This window comes from Egretta garzetta, unplaced genomic scaffold (genome assembly GCF_000687185.1).
Source record: "Egretta garzetta isolate BGI_Z169 unplaced genomic scaffold, ASM68718v1 scaffold36, whole genome shotgun sequence".
In the NCBI taxonomy this organism is placed as follows: Eukaryota; Metazoa; Chordata; class Aves; order Pelecaniformes; family Ardeidae; genus Egretta; species Egretta garzetta.
Window position 1 is genome coordinate 1,605,032 of NW_009259975.1, and position 20,596 is coordinate 1,625,627.

A 20,596-nucleotide genomic window follows, 5' to 3' on the forward strand; every position below is an offset into this window, starting at 1 on the left:
TTTGTAGAGATGAGATTATTCCGAGAAAAACTAACCCCACAAATGTGGTTGCAAAAATCAGTAGTAATTGATATAGCAATAATATGGCATGGTTTCTATATGTATGTGTAGCGTGAGTTTCAGTAGGCAGTAGGTAGCCGGTACCAGAAAGCAGAAGGAAGTCATATTGAGGATCCAGTCTCCAAACAGGCAAAGATGAGCTGCCAGAATTGAGGACCATATGGAAGCTTTATCAGAAGAAACACCCCCGCAGTGCTTACAAGTCCCGTTAGGCACAATCTCCATTTTCAGTCCAGATTCTCCTCAGCCCTCCGCTCTGTGTTAACAGCTCTGCAGACATCCCTGCCCCTCTGTCCTGGCACGTTCCTCAGCTGCACAAGCCCAGAGCATCTATGGCACCAGCCCTGTGAGTTTAGCAGGAGCTGGGAGCTTCTCCCCTCAACCACAGGCAGCAGTTTCCACTCCTACAGACAGCAATCTCTGGGCGATGCCTACCTGAGTATTGGAAAGGAGTCACAAAACCAACATGAAGCCCCAGAAGGGATTAATACAGATTTGATAATTGATGCTATGCACTTTGGAGAATTCTTGAATGATACAGTATCCACAGAGCATCCCTCTAGAAACGGATCCTTCATAAAAATAATAAAAGTTGAAGGCATTGATTCTCAAAACAGTATAAACCAAGCTATTTTGAAGTTATCAAAGAAAATTTTTCAGAAAACAGAAATGTAATTTCCTTTCAGGAATCCAGATTTCAAAAATGTCTTCCCAAGGGAGTGAATACTTATAGTTCCATATCTCCCATCAAACAGCGCTGTAGCAGTGAAATCAAGAACTACACTTAGCAGCCTGCTATGAATAAAATTTCAAAGTGTTTTTGTTCTTGTGATTTTTATTTTAACAAGAATCTGCTCTTTGAATAAGATAACGCATCATTAAATTCTAAAAAGCTTTGCATTTACATATGTTTATGTACAATAGGGTTTTTTAATTTATGATCGTAATTTTTTAATTGATAGCACAATGTTACTCACTTCAACTCTATACAAACCTCATGTACTTGCGCAAAAAAAATAACATACTAGCTGAAGTCTTGTTTGGCTCTATATATTCAACAACTGCTTTTATTTTCTCTGTGTATCTTTCTTTGGTCTAAACCAAATATTCCCTATGTACAGCTTAAAACAGTAACACCCTTCAGAAATATTTCCACCATTATACAGTTCAATATTTTTAAAAGTCTACCTATTAGGTCGTGAAATTATGATGTACTAAACTTTCTTCATCTCTCTCCATCATTTCTTAAGTCTTTTTATTTTAATGTTTTCCAAGAGATTCTCTTCTTGCCAGAGCAAGTTATTTGTTGTATATGTGAGGGGCCTTGACGACTGAAACCTTCCTTTTGTCACATTCTCATCTAATATTTCAGAAAGATGCAGTGACCTCTCCGGAAAACATGGAGGAAAAGAAGTATCCAGGAGATGTCTCAATACCAAGTCCTAAACCCAAGCTCCATTCAAGAGATCTCAAAAAGGAACTCATCACGTGAGTCTCAAAAAACACCATGTTTTCCTCTGCCCTGCTAAAGACTGACTACGACACTGTTCTGAGTGCTGGTTTGGAGTAGATTTGCAGGAGCTGAGCAGGGAGACTTCCATGACAGTTCACTGAGGGTAGTTAGTCCCCTGTTGTGTCTATGCAACTGAGTAGACGTGAGATTTGGAACTGAGACAAGCCAGGGTAAGCCTGGGCGTCTGGACGGACCCATGACTGTTATACTGGGTATCACTCCTTATTCCTCAGACAGATAGGTAACAAATGGGCAACAGCTCCTCCTACAAACCACACAGGTTCCAGTGTGCTACAGATTGGCTGTGATAATGCTTAGATAATTAAATAAACTTTATTTGAACAATCATCATTATAGATCCACTGTTGAGAGTTTGTGGAGAAGTGCTGGGGATTTCTCAAGATAGGAAACAGGCAAAGTTCATAAAAAGATAAAACACAAGACAGGAGCTGCCCCAGGGTTTTCCAACCTGTACCAAATCTATTTTTAAGACCTTCATCTGCTTCCTTCAAAGCAGAGTTAGTTATTCTGCCCTGCTGAAAATCCAGTGGATGCACAAATTCACACTCTGGGAGAATAGGCTAATACCCTCGTTTCCCAAGTACAGAGACTCACTTGCTCTGCCTTAAGCTCCAAAACTTTACTATTTAAAACTGCAAAGAAAACTGGATAATTCTGCTAAATCTTTCTGCATGCAGCAGCTTGTTTCAGTTTAGAATCCTTCCAGTAAAATCGTCCCAACCAACTCATAACACCAGTCACTTTTTATAATCTCATCTAGGCTCTTCATGTCAACACCATTTTGATATCAATACTGTTTTCATTGTAATAGTCTACTAGGACTTTTCTTTCTGTCCCAAGCCAGAGTAGGTCTCTCTAGATAAGTACACTCCGTATCGCTTAGCGATGATAGCCTATAACGTATCACTGCAGGCTCACCCATAAATAAATTAGTCGCATCCCGTCACCTTGTGTCCTGCTCCCCAGACTCAGTGGCACTGAATCAGTTAGATCCGCCTCTGTCTCTAGAAATTACATTTCCCTGGGGCAAGCTGCTGTGAAGAGTGATTCTTTCCCCTCATGCCGCGCAGTCTGCATGTTGTCTACTCTCCACATTATATCTGCAGTTGTAGTTCATGACCTAAATTGCTACAGGTCAGGTTTACTCTGCCTCTTCTAAAACAAATGCATACAAAAATCACTGACAGTTTATTTCCTGAAGACTAATGGCTTTTCTTTTGTAATATTTATTCCTTTGTGATATTGACCTGTTTTGAGATGTTTGCAAAATACTTTTTTACTCTCCTAAATAATAATTCCTAGAGTATTTACAAGTGCAATGATCAGCTTACAGTGGTTTTACTGTACTATTTTCAAACAGTGAGTAAAAAAGGCATCTAAACTGTAGCTGTCCAGAAAATAAAATAAGAAATAGTTTTAATTTATGGGAAGAATCTATAGGTAATATAGGGAGCAAACTGCATTTCTGTGATCCCATTTTGCTTCGAACATGTGCAGAACAATTCAATACAGGTGGCTCCATCATGAGGAAGTTTTTAAAATGACATAAGCACTTGCAGAAAAAAAATTTCTGACATGGTTAGCTCGGTTGCAGTGAATTAATCTATAAATACCACCTCTGCTTTCTATTTTTCCACCTTAATTCTTTTGCCCACAACTGCATTGCTCAGGTTGAACTGGGCTGTGAAAATGAGGCTGATGTCTTCCTAAGGCTTCTTTACAGATTTGAAAAAATTCCTAGCACTCTGCCAGCTCAAAGAAAATAGCCAGGTGAGGATCTCAGGTACCCTTTACTCATCACTATGCAGCACCAGCTAAAAGTTTTTGTCCAGTTTCTGCTTGCCCTTCTTATCCATGGGCCCAGTGAAAGAAGATACAGCCCTTTACAAGGTGACTCTGAAGGGTTGGTGTTAGTGTTGCAAAATACTGTAGAAAGGTGTACTTAATTCACTTCCCCCTCCCCTTCCATGCACAATTGCATTTCCTGATATCTTTGCCCTCTTGCAGGGGACTGTGTCCCAATTTGATAAATGAGCTCAGTGCTATGACTGAAGATGGGCTGAGGAAAAACAGAAGCTATAACGTCTTCTCCAGATCAAATATACCTCCATCTCATGGCATAAAGGGGCATATTTGTAGTGCTAAATGTGCACCACCTTTGTACCACTTCTCAGTTCAGCTGAGAAACACTTTGGGAAACTTTTGTGCTCATTCTGAACTTCAGCTGTGTGAGCTCGATGTGCTTTCTGTTTTGCAACCAACCAAACACTTAATTTTTCACTTACCTCAGCAAATAAAGATTGGATGTATTTCTAAAGAAAGTGCCTTATTTGAATCAGAATTTGAGGGAAATATTTAGAATATTACTGTTGTCTGGTCTGTGTTATACAAGAGGTCAGATCAGAAACTTCTTCCCGAATATTTATGAATTGTCAAAATTTGGTACCACTAATGAAACTCTCCTTTTAAGAACCCAAGTCGTAACCAAAAAATCTATGCAAAACATGGCTGTTTCACATTATATAGATTACAAAAATAAGGTTTTGACTCATTTTCATGGTGGAAGTAGGAAAACTTTTTCCATCTGTGCTTCAAGCAACAACTGAAAGCTAGAAGCATCGTGTAAGATTTTCTAGTTTTCTGTAGTGTCATGATAGTGTTGAGATGAGTAATGATGAATGCAATTGCCCTAAGGATCGTTACGTAATTCACTGTGGGGTAGGGTGAGCTCTGTGGTGTATTATACATACTCTAATTTCTCATTGCATCTTCTTTTCATAGCTGTCCAACTCCAGGATGTGATGGTAGTGGTCACGTAACAGGAAACTATGCCTCACACCGCAGGTAAGAAACAACAGGAAGCCTCAAGCAGGAAATAGAGCTACTTTTAGCTATTGTTGTCTTTGAACATTTTTATACTAACCATAGATAAGTATTCAAAAGTAATTTGCAGAAAATACTCCATACAGAAATGTGGTTGGTTTTCCTGGTTTGGTTATATTTTGTGAAGTTCTGGGCTCAGTAGACTGAATGGAGTTAAGCAGCAGATGCTTATTACTGTAGCTGCATGTCTTAGCTGAGACCTGTAGATAAGTCCTTTAGTGAAGTTTTCATTTCCCTAAGTGTGCAAGCACTCTCTGCACAGATGCTGCTGCAATGGATTTTAATGAGGTTTCTGCCGATTATCTCCATGGATGGCTTTGAAATTCACAGATCTGTTAACATAATCTGAGGATGCTGAATATTTTCCTCAGAATAACCTACTGTCAACCTAGGGGCTGAAACAATAATTTCCTGCCTTTTATTTTGGGAGCAGGATGGAAGAAGTTTCTGCCTTTTGCCAGCCACGTGGACCAGATGCCCTTCACATAGGCAAAATAAAGGAAGGACTCTGTGTACTACTGCCTTCCCATGGAAAGCTTTACAGGGGCTTAGAAACCTTTGGCCCTGACTGTGTATCTTTCTGGTAATTTAAGAACTACAGCCTGATATTGGCTGCTCCTCCTTTGCCAAAAGCAAATATTTGAGGATCTCTTTATTCTCATTCTAAGTCATAGATTGTCTGGAGCTTGCTGTTTTAAGAAAAAAAATGTGCTGTTTTACTAAGACATTTCACATCATTCCCTTTTCAGTGTTTCTGGGTGCCCATTAGCTGACAAGACATTAAAGTCCCTTATGGCTGCTAACTCTCAGGAGCTTAAGTAAGTATTGATAATATCACAAATGTTATTGCTATTTATCCTTGATCAACACATTCCCTACATTAATGTAGCTGTTCATTTGACTTGCTCTGAGTTACGTCAAACCTTTGTCCGAGATTTGAAGTGAATTGGTTTGAAAGTTTTTGAGTGAAATAGAGTTTAGTTTTCTCCATTTTTCTTTCTTCATTTTTGTACCCCTGCATTTTCATGAATTCATCAGGATGTGGGGGAAAAACTATAAACACTAGGAGAGATGTTGCTCTCACAGTATTTCTGAATCAGAGAGAAAAAGAAAATATCAAACATGTAAGAGAGATCTGGCAAATAACTCAGTCTGATCCAGTTAGAATAAATTAGAATTCTTTTGTTAGAAATAAATCTACTTAGAATAAATCTAAAAACAAGATCAGAACTCCTGCAAATAATTTTTTATCATTCACTACCATATACTATGAGTTTAATGTCACTGAAGCAGACATCAAGTCATATGATTTTGTGCTGGCATAATTCTCACCATGAAATGTCACTTACAAAAGGACTGTGCAGGCTCTGCTATATAGACAGATGTATAGGGACATATGAATATTTCAAAAATCTGTAGTCAAGAGAGGCACTGGCAACCAGTCATCTAGTTATTGAATTGGCTTTGTCAATAAGGATGTGGGGAAGAGGGAAGGATAATTAGAGTTCTTTCATAGCTTTCCCTCTGCAACTTGTAAATTGGATCCCATAATAGATGGCTTGGAAAAACTCATGAATGCGTGTAAAAAGGGGAGAATCCCGTGACTGTCCTTTCTGTCCTTTAGGTTCATCCTTAGTCCAGATAGAAGAAAAGAAAGTCTGATCATGCCACTATTATGCTGTTCTAATGGTATTAATAGTAGGAGCGACTACATTTAGGCTTGACTCGGTGTTTAGTCACAAGTTAGCTTCTTCAGATCAAATGTTAGTGATCTCATCTTCTATTCCGATGACTTGAATTATAAACAAAATGCTGAGCTGATGGCAGCTATGGAGTTGAACCTGCTGGAGATGCAGCAAAATGGTAAAGAAAGGCCATTTATATGGGCAACTGTTCAAAGCAGTTCCCAAAGTCAGTAGGTAAACTGACACACTGGCACAATGCTTCAGTTTTTTCATCGCTGAGTCTCAGAGGTATAAAATTTAGGTTCAGTTTGTTTTAAAAAGAGCATCACAAGAAGCAAGGAACTGATTTGCGAAAATGCTGACAAATTTGAAATCATTTGCTGAGTCATATATATTTGTCCCTGCTTTCATTGGCTTTCTGCCATACATAGACACTCACACAAATATTTTGAATAGTTGCTCCTCATGCAGCGTGTCCCCCCCCCATATTCATGTGTGAATAAGGAAATTTGCATATCAATATGGTTATTTTTCCACTAAAGCTTCTAGAGTTTTGGTCATGCCATAAGGAAAGAGGAGCAACAGCATATGACTTAAATGACAAACCGCACACTGTACGCCATGTATAATAAGTGAGTTGTGAAAGACAAAGTCAAAGTTCATGAACATTTCACAGACAGAAATATGTTGCATAACGCACTTAGCATTTAATTTCAATTAACTAGAAAAAGAGCAAAAATCAAAATCTGTTCACAGACAATTTGCAAAAGGAAAAAGGGCTAAATAAAATTATTTTCCACAAATGTACCACCTTATTTTAGCTTCCTGCAAACATTTTTCAGGTGAAATTTTAAACAAACCTCTGCTTCTGATAAGTACTGGCTAAATGAAATCATACGCCAAAATCCACAATCATGCCTGCACTTGTACACTGCAGTGGCATCAATAGTTGATTTTACAATTGCTACGTGAACAGAGGACATAAATGCTCATAGAATCAGGCCACAAAAGTACCCTCATGTAGTTAAGCATGAATATGAAAAAGCTGTGTATTTTTTCCAAATGTTATTCACATTTAATTTGCCAGAATCAAGATACGATTTTGGCTTTAATTATGAAACTCTAAGCCAGCAAAGATACAAGGCTTCCATGTGATCTACAGTTTGGAAATAAGGAAGATCTGTTCAGAAAGTGAGCCTTTGAGTCAGATTCAAGAAATTTTTATCTAAGGATTCTTGCTTGCATAGAGCAATCTAAGGTGGTCAAATTAAAACATACTAAAGTTGACGATGACTCAGATTTTAAAGCTATGAGGGAGAATTATGACTGATTATCCTATTTCACTGAAGAGCTGCTTATCAAGACTTAAGGAATTTTAAAAGAGTACTGTAGAAATATATTTACTTACAGTTCAGAAACTTGAAGGAATAGGTAGTCAGTCCTATCCTTAGACAAGTTGTTTCAGTGGTTTTATGTCAATTTTAAGAGAGATTCTGGCAGTACTTCTAGGTAGGTTTCACATGTTTATACATATGACTATTCCATAGGCAGCATGACATATTTCATTCAAGAGTTTTCTCAGCTGACCTCTGTGGGTTTGCCTTAAATAAAGTTCATATCCAACCATCTCTGTGAGCTTTCCAGGGAGTAAAAGTAGCAAAAATGTTCCTAGATCTGCAGCTCAGTGTATCAATTTTACGTGCAGTTGTAGTTCATTTACCTAAAGATAAAATCATAGAATCATAGAATCACTTTGGTTGGAAAGGACCTTTGAGATCATCGAGTCCAACCTTTAACCGTAAAGCAACCCTGTCAGAGAAGGGAACAAAATAGCAGGTACTCAATGCACAGTTATAAGAATTTCTGTGTGAAATCACAGAGATTTGTCTTCTTGGAGAACAAACTTGACGAATTGTAAAAGAATCTGTAACCTACACCCAACTTGAGAGTTGACATCTTTTAGCTTGAGCTCCTGAGGCCTCTGGCCCTCCAATGTAAATCTGATTTTCTTGGCTCTGCACAGGAATCCAAACCAGAGGATGACTCCCTAAGCTGGGGCACCAGTCCAAACTCATCAGCCAGTTAAAAGCTGATGAAGATCCACACTATTACTGACTGTAAGGCAATACATTGTTGGTGTATCTTGTATTGTGGAATTTCACAATCCATACAAAGATATAACCAATATTTGGAAAAACCCACCCCAGTGGTCAAGTTTAGCAGTCTTGCTAGTGAAGCTTCTTACTAATTTGTCAGTAGTCCACCTGAAATATCATCTTATATTTTCATCAGTATTTATAATGCCTCAGCCTCAAATCTTCAATGACCTCAAGACTACCTTAGACTCTAATCCGATTGTGAAATCTAACTGCTGCCAGAAGTAGTAAATACCAATGGGGAGATTGAAATTTAGTTCAATGTCTTTTTTAAGTCCATGACTCTCAGAATCAAGATCTGAATGTCTCCCACAAAGAGCTCTTACTGAATTAAAATCCACGTCCAGTCTATGCGGACAGCTCTTCCATCTGTCATCATCTGATAAAACAAGTAGCCAGAATTAATACCCATAGTATTTGGCAGGTGTTCTGGATTTACTTGTGAGCATTCACACTCTCCAGACATCTGCCCTTGCTGCCCGCTCCACATAACATTGTGCCCAGTCCTTGTCCCACACTCAGACAGGTCAACATTTAGCTCTACACAGTCAAGCATATCTGGCACTCTGCAACCCACAACTCTACCTTTGCTGTCAGTGTGAGGCATGTCGTTCTGCCAAAATATTTTGTTCAGAAAATGTCATCATGAAATGTTTTGACATTATCTTTAAAAAAAAAAGTCTCCCCTTTCTTCAGTTGAAATTATTTACTGAATTCTACTTGAATCAGTGAATAAATTTGGTCATGTCCAAAAGAAATCACATTTTTGACAAATTAATTGTTCACAGAAAAATAGTTTTAAATATTCTGTGAAGAGATACACCTGCACACTCAGATGTGATATTACAATCACATTTGTAGGTGTTTTGCATGTCAGCCTACCAATGACTAGATTAAATCTCCCATCTCCTCACCTCAGGAAAATTCAGTAACAACTGAGACCCTTAAGATTATTGAACAATGCAAGTTTCCTTAATGGTTCATTACAAGATTACTAGGCACAACTCTTCCTGTAAGTCTTATTCTCTGTAAAAATCATAGCATCCAAAAGGCCCTTAGGGATGTTTAACATAAGAACTTTGTGCTGTATAATACAGAAACATAGACATGGCTGGCACAACTTTTAAAGCTAAATATTTTTGTTTGTGCTGCTTTGTGTGCTGAGGTGTGTTTCTTTTCTTTTAAAAATCCAAAAGAATAACCCACACGAGAAATACAATAGCCTTAAATAAAAAAAAAAAAAAAATAAAAAAACCTGAACATCTGAGGTGGGAGGTGCTACCACTAAGGCCCTGCTCCAAACCCCACAGAAGTCAGTGGAAAGATCTACTGACTCCAGAGGGCTTTTGGAGCACGTTCTTCATGTATGACCAGCAAGCAAGAAACCCACCCTCCCAGACCACTGGCAAAACCACAGTAACAGGCAGGTTTGTTTCTTTTCATTGTATGGATGTTTTAGTATTAAACATTCATACTTGGAAATGCTTGTTTGTTGCACACACAGAGAAACCCCTTAACTATGAGACATAAGCATAATCCAGTTCCCGAGCTGAATACCCAATTGAAACCAGTGCTAGAAAGATATGTTCCTGTTGTATGCTTACAGTGCTAATACAAATTATTAAATTCAAATTCTGGCTATCATCTACTGATGCCCAAAAGTAAAACTGCTTCACTGCTTCCGTTTCCCCTTCTGTAAATACTGGCAAAGTGCTTATTTATAGCTGTACCTGAAAACATCAGAAGGATAACAAACAAACAAATAACAGTAAATTTACAAATAGATCTATATCAAGCTGCTTTTTTTTTTTTTTTTTTTTTTTTTTTTTTTTTTTTTTTTGTAGTGTTGATCCTGTACAAGGAAAAATGTTTAATGCAAACAGTGTTATAAACTAATTAAATCTACGCATCATATGCAATGTATTTCACATTCCTTACAAAACTCTGTTATAAAAAAAAGAAATATGAAAGGAGTCTGCTCATTTAAAAAAAAAACAAAACAGCAAGAATTAGTTTTAATTATTCAAGAAAAGCTCTGCTGTTCTTTCTTCCACCCTAGACAAAATGTAGAATGTACACGTTATTTACTGTGTACCTTTGAAGCCGTATTTTGAAAGCTCCCTGTATTATTCCATAGGTGCCCAACACCTGGCTGTGATGGCTCTGGCCACGTGACAGGGAACTATGCATCCCACAGAAGGTAACAACCGCCCCAATTGCACGGGGCTGCAGCGCTCGGGGTTCTTGGCAAGCAGCAGCAGAAAGAGGTGGCTTTTCTTCTGTGTGCTTCTTTCAGCTTATCTGGTTGTCCTCGTGCCAGGAAAGGAGGTATCAAAGTGACTCCTACCAAGGAAGAAAAAGAAGACCCTGAACTTAAGTGAGTACAAAAGCAGAGGTCTACCACCAGTGAAGGGGGGGAGAAGCCCGTAAGAGCTCGGGACTTGAGGCATCATAAGAGACGCCCCAGATAATCTGAGCCACAGGAGGATATGGCCTGGAGCTGGAGTCAAACCAAGTGTTTCTGCTTCTAGCAAAGCTGGTGGAGTCCATCACCTTGGAGCCTGAACAGCGAGGAAGGATTGCTGTATCTGCTTGCAGTGGTCCAATTATTTTAAACAGTGCTATGGAAGTGCCACTTGGTTGGAAAATTTGGCAAAATGAAAGAAAACAAATTATTTCTGCCTGTAGTGAAATCTTAATGTGTCAGCTAATTAAATCAGAGTGACACCTTAAAAATATGTCCCAGAGAACTTAAATATATCTCATGTCTTTCCTCTATAAATAAATTAAAATTTCACTTAAAGTGACAACTGGAAACTCGTAGAGACTCACTACATTCCTGACTTGAAAGCACATAACTGCCAGAATATGGATACGAAGATTTAGTTGCATGCACTGTTGTTCTTAATACTCGCTAATGATACATGAGAGGCTGCATAACACTGACAGAGCAGTGCAAAAAAATCCCAAATCTTTTTTTACAAGTATTTGCATGAGATGATACAAGTTTTCCAGGTACAGCAACCCACCCTCTGCTTCATGCCAGAAACCTGGATAGAGAGGAGAGAATGTTGACTTTCCATACGCTTGTAGACATGTGATTTATTGTCTGTGATAGAATTTTAATTTTCTTTTCTGGCAAAATACTATCTAAATGAATGTTTTAGTTTCTTATGCTGTATGGCTGTATTTTAAATTGCCTAATCTTAAAATCAGCTGAACCCCCATAACTCATCTTGGCGTGAATTAGAGGCTCAGGTACAGCGTGCCTGCGGGGACCGAGTCTTAATCCATTAATGCAAAGTGGCACAGGCAGCTGGAATTATTTTCTCGGACTTTCTTGAGACTGTCTTCGCCTGCTCTCTCCAGTGAAAACGGGGGTTCTTTTGCTGTGTTTCTGTAGATGCCCAGTGATAGGCTGTGATGGCCAAGGTCACATATCAGGTAAATACACTTCTCATCGCACTGCTTCTGGTTGTCCTTTGGCTGCCAAGAGACAGAAGGAGAGTCCCGTCAATGGGTCTTCACTATCCTGGAAACTGAACAAACAAGAGCTGCCACACTGTCCTTTGCCAGGCTGCAACGGGCTGGGTCATGTTAATAATGTTTTTGTCACCCACAGAAGGTATAACTTTGTGTTTTCTCTTTTTATTTTTCCTTAACGTTCCACTGTTGAATTGGCAACATGTGAGGTTACAGTCTGAATAAATTGTGCTGAAGTCTTTTAAGTAACAACATAGTTTACATTGCAGCTGAAGTAATATGGATCAGAATAACTTTCAGAGAACTGGGATCAACTTTTTACTCTTTTTCTATGTTCCCATTGCAGTGTGAATTTCCAAGGTCTTTTCTTCAGATTAGCACAGTTTCTATATGGTTTAAAATGTAATAGAGTTCTTTCCTAGGCAAACAGGGAGTTGTATCTGTATATCTTTCACAGAAAATGCAAATATCATTGAAATGTCACCTGAAAAGATTTAGCAAGAGCAATGGCTGCATTCATTTCATCTTTCTACCCGTGGAAAAGCTGTTTTCATAAACTTTATGTTTAAATAGCTAGAACCACACAAAAAAAAGTAAATATGTAGAACTCATACAGATTACACAAGTTTGAAGTTATAACAATTTTCAAAGAAAACTGTCCTTACAAAGCAGGAATCACACATATAAGCAGTAACAATTAACACTATGATTTTATATATCGCTAGTATAATTTGACAGTGTTCAATCAATATTACTCAAAGAATCTGGCTATAGAATCTGAATTAATACCTGGCAAAGTTTGGACTTCTGTCTGTAATAGGCATTAAGTCTATATTCTGTACCTTCTTTGCTTTCTTTCTAACACTCTGAACCGACTTCTTCAATACAAGAATGTCCACGGTGTTTGAACAAATTGAGAGTCCACTGTTACCCTAACTTTATGTTCTACACCCCGTGTTAAAGTCTTTATATTAGGGCACTACTGTAAATTGGGGGTAATTAAGCAAATAACACAAATAGTATGTTAGCTGGTTGCAACTCATACTACAGATGATTTCTGTCCTTACACAAGGCTGGATCGCACTCAAGATCACATTAGATAAAATGAGGTAGTAAATACAGCTTTCTGATATGATACCCTTTCCTAAGACATTTGAAACCCAACATGTAACCCATGGCTTTGAGACATTCTTCCAGTTATCTGCTCTGGGCAGAGATATTAAGCATCATTTTAGAACTGGAAAACTAGCATCTTTTCCTCTATAGCTTTTTTTTTTTTTTTCCCCCATGTGGAAACACCAAGTCTGTTAGGATTTTTGTTTTTAATTTTTACACACACACAAAAATCAACCATTTTCCTGTGGAACAAAATTTTCCTTCACTCCTTACTTGGCTACATCTGAATACAAATCCTTCTGCCAGTTGTTCAGCATATGGGTATTTCTTCTTTGTTATTTATAAAGATAGTATTAAGACAGTGCAATTCATCTTAGCCCTTTAGTGGGCTATAAAAATTGCCTCAGATAATTACCAGCTGATGAAATTGTGAGGTTTGAAATAGCAAAATGTAATTTAATGTGGTGAACAGTGGTTAAAAAGCAAACTGACTATATAATAGAACCATTCAAAAAAGCTATTACAGTCTATAAGGTATATCCAGAGTTATTATTGTATTGATCATTATTATGTATTAACAAAATGATACAATAGTTGTGCACCACAGAAATCATCCCATTAACTAATTGGTTTTTAGGACAGTAAACTTGCCATCTTAAAGGACCACACTGCTCCTCTCCTCTGGAGCACAAGCCCTCAGTAAAAACAATAGAGACTTTTTATTTATAAGTTTTGGAACTTCAAGAATCCTGTAAATGCATCTTCACATCAATTAACAGTAGCTGCTACTGCTAGTTTGATTGTTCTGAAATATGCTTAAGAGTTGTTTACTTATAGGTTGAGATTTTTGCGCCAATTTTCAAGCTGGAATATACAGTTAAATGGCTCTTTATGAGTTATGTCATTCCCCAAAGCTGTGCTATATTGGAGATACTGATGTGACCTTAGGTACAGAGGTCGGTCCAAGTGCATGATAATATTGCCTGAAAGGATTGTTGTCATTTTCAAGTGGGTGCTAATGTTTTTTTCCCTATCTGTTTCAGCCTGTCTGGTTGTCCTCTGAATGCACAAGCCATAAAAAAGGGCAAAATTTCGGAAGAATTAATGACTATCAAGCTTAAAGCAAGCGGTGGTAAGGAGATTTGTAAAAGATGATGACATCTATTTAGACAGAAGGGCCCTGACTCCCATTTATACTTATGCTCCTTTATGCCATTCTGGCATTATTTCTCACTCCTTTCAGTTGTCTCTAGCAATAACAAATCTTGAATAACAAAAATCTTTGCATAAGAGATTACAAAATTATTCTCATTTACATCATGATAACTCAACATGGAGAGTATGCTCTCATCTTGTCTCAGAGCATTATTTTTTGATTTGGAGATTGCTTTCAATATTGTTATTACTAACAAATTATTAGTTACAGATCAGGAGGACTTAGCTATCTGATGACTAAGGTAAGAAGGGAAAAATATTGAACGCAGAACTGGACTCCTCTCCCTAACTTGAATGCTACATGGTTTAGTATCCGTGCAGTAGTTGGACAATTTTGCTAACCCGAGTGTAAAGAAACAATTACCAACTAGTTATAGGGGGAAATATGTAGAAGTCTCCTTTCTTATACCACATGCTTTAAGAAGTTGGGCGTTGAGCCAGGATTCAGGGAACTTAGTCTTTATGCCTCCGGCTGCTGAGAAAAACAGTTGTGCTACGCTGGGCAAACACGTTTGCTTCCACGTGTCCATGTTTTCATTGGGGCAGAGACTGGTGTTTACAGGTTTCCCAGGCTGGCTTCCCAGTAGACTCAGCTCAGGGCTCTAGGTTTTAAAGCAGTAACAACAGTGGCACAAATCACTGGGCAGAGTTGGTCTCAGAGTGATTCTAAGTAGAAAGAGGAACATGATTATCTTAACAGTTGGACTTGATGATCTTAAAGGTCTTTTCCAACCTAGACGATTCTATGATCCTATGTACTGCCAGCAGCTGTAGCTGCTCAGTATTTTACAGGACAAGGCTTTCATTAAAGACCTGATTTTTTTTTTCTTTGCTATATAACTTGTGGGAATGTAAAAGACTTCCTTCCTTTTTTATTTTTCCTGTAATGTTTCTCAGCTTTCTGAAAATTTTCCTTTCGCTGTTATTTAAATTTCACTATATAACACATGTAAGTGAGGCTGTGCTGCTTGAAGTTATTCTGCACAGAGATTTGCCCCCACAGAACTTCTTGGAAGATTAGAAGCAGGTACAGATGAGCTTACTAAAGTCAGCAATTATACTAGTGGAGATGTTGCCCTGGGGTGCTCCCTGCAAAACCAAAGGGTTGCTGTTACGTTTCTTTTAAAATGGCAAAAAACCCCATTGTAAATACCCCTTCATGTTTTATGATAAACTTTCCTCTTTCTGGGCGATTTTTCCTTTCTGTACCCTCCAGCTTTTAGCTGCATGTTGCACTGGAAAAAAGAATTGCGCAAAGACTCAGAAAGCCCCTTCTATGTTTCAGCCCATATAGATGTTTTACAGCTAGGAAACAATTTTGACAGTGAAAGCAAAGTAAGAGGCAATTTAAGGATCAATCATTTGATCAAAAGCTTGTTATCTTCCTCTTGTTCAGTAGCAGGTAATGCAGCTTGTTACTCATACACCCATTTACATGTGGACACTTTAAATCTGATATTGGTATTTTCAACTATTTGCAGGTATTGAGAGTGATGAAGAAATCAGACACTTGGATGAGGAAATAAAAGAACTGAATGAATCTAATCTTAAAATTGAAGCTGACATGATGAAACTTCAAACCCAGGTATGACATCGACTTGAAAGCTTTACCTTTTCTCATGCTCTGTTTAAGCACAATAAATAAATCAAATGCTATGTAAACACTATGTTTAAACAGTTAGTCTCCTATGCACCTGTTTTCCCATCACTCTGTGGCACTTAAAAGTACCGAAATCCTACACCCTTTTTTGTGAAATTTGTCTTTGTTTTCTGTAAATAAACAGCAGATTCCTAGGTATTGTCTTAAAGATCTGGTGAATGACAAATTCAGGGCAGTTTGGAGCTAATCTTGACAAGCAGCAAAAACGTGTTTACCAAACAAAACATTGATTTGCCTTTGTTGACCGAAACTCTGTTGACCAAACTGTGCAGAATCCCATGACTGTGGTTTTTAGGGAGGATATTGCCTCTCACCAACACACTCTAACTCCTAATGCGAGGTGACTTGGTTCTTCTGTGTACCTAAGGAAATCTCCCTAGTTCAGTTCACCTACTGTCAGTTATTCAAATAGTTTGAGTTTTGCCTCCAGGCAACACCTGGTAAAGAATGGATGCCTTTTGCTAATTTGTGTAACAGATGAGTTTGACGGGATCTATGGAAAAGAGTCCTTTGCTTTCATTCTTTTATATATTGGAGAGATTAAATTGGCTTTAAGACGCTGATAGTGGTTCTATGTAGTTAGCTGAATATGTTCATCCCTACAGACACTCCTATATGCACCTGGGAGTTCACCTGGCCAGACTAGGTAAAAGCAAGAACAGAAGCTTGCTTGATATTTTAGGAATAAGAGTCCAAGAAAAAAGTTCCTAAATGAGATCTGGGAACTGAATAGAAGTCTAAACTGATCTAAAACAAACTCAGTGTAACTATACCCCTCTGTGTTTGTACCACACTGGAGTGTATGTTGTTGATTCATGCTGCTTTTGTAACAACCACCGTGTGTAGGGTCTATATAAGGGTGAACTTCATGCCACCTGAGCTCGATCTAAATGATCCGGCTTCACATTGCAAAGGTTGTGGGGATATCCATCCCAAATTGCAAAGGTGGGGGGGGTGGGGGGGGTGGTCAGGGTCTCAGGACACATATTTCAGTTCTCTCTGGTGATCCCTGTGCTGTTTGCACAGAGACCACCCAATTTATGCAGTCAGATTTCTTCTCTTCAGACTTGCTCCCCGGTGAAGGCAGTCTGACCAGCAAAGCCTGAACTGAACTACAGCTGAAGCAACACGTCCCCTACATGTCTTGCTCTGTTTCCTTTTAGTCTAGTCCAGGCAGGCGTTAGGCTGCTGTGAGCACCCTCCAGAGGAGAGGCTGTAGTAGATCGCAGGCAGGCAAAAAGGGGTTCCTCCCCCTGGGAATGGTTTTGATGTGTGACGGTGTGTGAGGAAGGGAAGTGGCATGGCCACAGCAAGAGACATTAAAGTAGTGCAGAGATGTGCATCCTGATGAGGAGAGGGTGGGCATAACGACGATGGACATGACCCTATCACTCCCCGCCATGCAGAGCCCTGGCTGGCAGAGGGGTGGCAGCCCTTGGTGCTGCCCTGCCCTGCTGCCCTGCTGCCCGCTGTGGGGCAAGGAGATGGGCAGCAGGGAACCAGGCCCTGCCGTTGCTGCCTTCAGTTTTTCAGCACTGCTTTTGACATATAAACCTTCATGGCTGAGAATATTCCCAGCGCTCTCACGCTAAAAAGATACCATTTTGCTACCTCAGATGATTTTTCCTGCTCTTTCCAAACCCCTCATTTCCATTCTGTTGGTTGGAGATCATCTTCGCGATGATAGTTATGTGCTCAACCTCTCAATTTCTCTTCCACTCTATTTTTCTCTTATTGTTTCCAGCTCTAACCCTGATTCTAATCCCAGCCAGGCCACAGCTCTACCCTCCACCCAGGAGCGGGGCAGGGAAGTAGCACAACAGCTAATCCCCGTGCCCTTGCTATTGTGGTTGATCAGCAGGGATGCTGTAAGAGCAGGACAGCAATGTAAACATCAGCCTCCTTTCTCCTGCCCTCTGCCAGCCCTGCGGCCACGCTCTCCATCCCAGCTCCACACCAACCTTCCCCCCTTGAGCTCGGTTCCCTCCTCCTGCCACGGGGCACCCTCCAGTGCCTCTCTGCCACACGGTTTCTCCATGAACCAGCAGCAAAGTCCTTCAGTTCAGAGTGAATGCAATCCCTTCCTTGCTCTGAATATTCTGTGGAGCAGCTATGTCTATCCTAAAATAAACTTAGGACCTGAGTTTCAGATCTCTCGTGGACCCTCTCACAATCAGGTGACTGCCATTTTGGGTTCAAACTGCGGTTACAACGCTGCCAAGGGTCTGTCTGTGAGTTTGTGCCTGCCTGTGTCTTTTAGATCACATCTATGGAGAGCAATTTGAAAACAATAGAAGAAGAGAACAAACTCATAGAGCAGAACAATGAGAGCCTGCTGAAGGAGTTAGCTGGCTTAAGCCAAGCCCTCATCTCCAGCCTCGCTGACATTCAGCTTCCACAGATGGTAAGACCACAGCCAGCAGCTTTGCACCTTCTTTGAGACTGTTTTGCCAGCACTTGAAGTAGATGAGCAAGCTCAGGGACCAGCAGGAGCACTGGAGCTGCATTAGCAGAGAGCGCTCTTTTAGCCTAATTTACTTTGCAGAGATGCTGGATCATGAAATCTGTGTGATAGCAGGCACAGTCGCTTCTAGGACTGAGCCAGCCCTGGTGTCTCCGCCCCGCACCGCACTGTGCAGGGCAGGCTTTTCCCTCCTCCCTCCCAACCTGAACGTCCACCCTGCACAAAGAGTGAAAATTTCACACCGAGAACACGTCTTTACTGTGCTCCTAGGTCAAAACTTTAACCTGTTTCATACAGGTGATTTTTCTAGAGCCAGCAAAACTCTCTCTTCTCAAAAACTCCACATCCTTGATGTCTTAACTTGCAAACGCAGGCCAAATCCACAAAGGTACTTGGCTCTCCAGAGTTACAGTCCCCTTTCCCAGTCTGAGGAGATCAGGTGAGGACAGTTACGGGGATGTCAGCCACAATCCCAGGACCAAACAGGCCACAGTAAAAAAGGAAGTTACACCAGCAATAATATCTTCAACCCCTTTTCCTGCCTGGCTGTGTCCTTCCCCCGGCATATGCAACTCCGTTCATTTCTACAAGCCCTCCATTAATTTGGATGTCTGCCCTGCTTACGACTTCTCCCCGGTTGCCATATCGCTGCTTTTCCATGCTTTGGGGTTGGGTGTTTGGGGTTTTTTGGCCTTAATTTTCTCTCCTACAATTATAATCTGTTTTGTCTTCATTTAGGGGCCAATCAGTGAGCAGAATTTCGAAGCATATGTAAATACACTCACAGACATGTACAGCAATCTGGAACGGGACTATTCCCCCGAATGCAAAGCTCTGCTGGAAAGTATCAAACAGGCAGTGAAGGGCATCCATGTGTAGGATGTGAAAGCTGCTGGGCAACAGAAATTACTTAACAGCAGTAAACTCCAGATGGATCTGTTAGGAGTTCATGTACTGCTAAGGGGTGTAGGTTGCCATGCTGCATTTACAATTGCAACATTGCACTAATTTTTTCCCAGCTGACATAAAAAAAAAAAGAATAAAACCACAACAGACTATTTGTATTAACAGCAATGCACTCTGTTAGTATATTGTATTTATTTCAGTACAATTTCTTTTTTTTTCTTCTTTTGCACTCAGTTTTTGTAAAGTGAATGTAAAAAGTGTGTGCAACTATTTTTTATATTTTTTATTTATTTCTAATCAAAGAGGTTTTTTTTTATCTTTTAACAGCATTTTTGCGGCCTGCCATATTTTTACAAATGTGTTTATTAATTTATTTTCCAACGGGATTTTAAATAGACTGAAAAGTTATACTGTAAATTAAATAACTTGCTGGGTTTGTACAGGAAGAAAAAAAACCTATGAAAGTAACAAATGACTGAACCGTGGTTCTAGTTTTATTTTCCTCACATCCTGCTTTTTTATAATGGCTTTGTATCAGAAATGGGTTTGCGGTAACATGAGATGTGAAGATGCATGGAATGAGAAGATAAATGGTGCCCACTAGTGGGGGACTTGGGCTCTTAAAAGCACAGTATGCTGGAAAACAGTGTGTTAAAGAATACGTTAGCAATAATGAAATATAGCAATCAGCAAAGCACTTGACTTGGCTGTGTGATTTAGCCTATGCGAATGATTATTTAAAATGTTTCAAGAGAACTTCAGATTTATTTTACCACTGCAGTTTTTTTCAGAGTTAGCTCATGGAGGGAATTGACAATTATCTCTAAACAAGAAGGGTAATTTGATAGGACTGGTACTTTTTTTAGTACGAGGCGCGGAGGTTTTAACCAAGTGACCAGTATTGCTATGGATTTGGATTTGAAAAACGCAAACGCATCCCAGGCTGAAGGCTTTGTACATAACGAATCGAACACATCTCCCCTGAAATGGCATTTAATACTGGTTTGAACTTAAGGGCAGCTGAGACGGCAGCGGTCTGGAGGGGAATAATACCACTCCAGCGCAACGGTGGTTGCTTTTCTCTTTGAACGAACGGCAGCAACACCGTGACTGGTTTCTCCCATCCTTATTCACTAAGACTAGGCTGATATACTAAATTCGTTACCAGTCTTTCAGTAGGGTACCAAGTGCTACAGAGCGGACAGACAGACGGAGGTGGGGACAGACGAGCACTTGCGTGGAGGTGCCAGCGTGCGCCTCGGTATCTGGTTAGCCTGGGTGTGGAACTTCTGAATCTGTCAGAAATTAGCGGTTGCTATAACAGAGGCAATGTCTATTTCAGGGATTGTAAGTAATTAAGCATTGTTTCAAAAGTTTTTTTTATATTTATTTTTTTTAAGAAAAAGGTATAAACAACCAGCTAAACTGCCTTTT

The 20,596-nt window shown here is 39.6% G+C and overlaps 1 protein-coding gene across 4 annotated transcripts in view; it reads left to right on the plus strand.

Annotated features, from left to right (window-relative positions):
- Nucleotides 1-19,135, plus strand: part of ST18 (ST18 C2H2C-type zinc finger transcription factor) — a 49,002-nt gene extending 29,867 nt beyond the window's left edge. For all 4 annotated transcript variants that reach the window (XM_035895873.1, XM_035895875.1, XM_035895874.1 and 1 more), the window contains 10 exons: nucleotides 1,433-1,548; nucleotides 4,376-4,438; nucleotides 5,227-5,295; nucleotides 10,456-10,518; nucleotides 10,615-10,695; nucleotides 11,722-11,943; nucleotides 13,961-14,049; nucleotides 15,614-15,717; nucleotides 18,053-18,196; nucleotides 18,995-19,135. In XM_035895873.1, the coding sequence (XP_035751766.1) occupies nucleotides 1,433-1,548; nucleotides 4,376-4,438; nucleotides 5,227-5,295; nucleotides 10,456-10,518; nucleotides 10,615-10,695; nucleotides 11,722-11,943; nucleotides 13,961-14,049; nucleotides 15,614-15,717; nucleotides 18,053-18,196; nucleotides 18,995-19,135 (1,092 nt within the window). The remainder of the gene's footprint in view (nucleotides 1-1,432; nucleotides 1,549-4,375; nucleotides 4,439-5,226; nucleotides 5,296-10,455; nucleotides 10,519-10,614; nucleotides 10,696-11,721; nucleotides 11,944-13,960; nucleotides 14,050-15,613; nucleotides 15,718-18,052; nucleotides 18,197-18,994) is intronic.
- The last annotated feature ends 1,461 nt before the right edge of the window (nucleotides 19,136-20,596 follow it).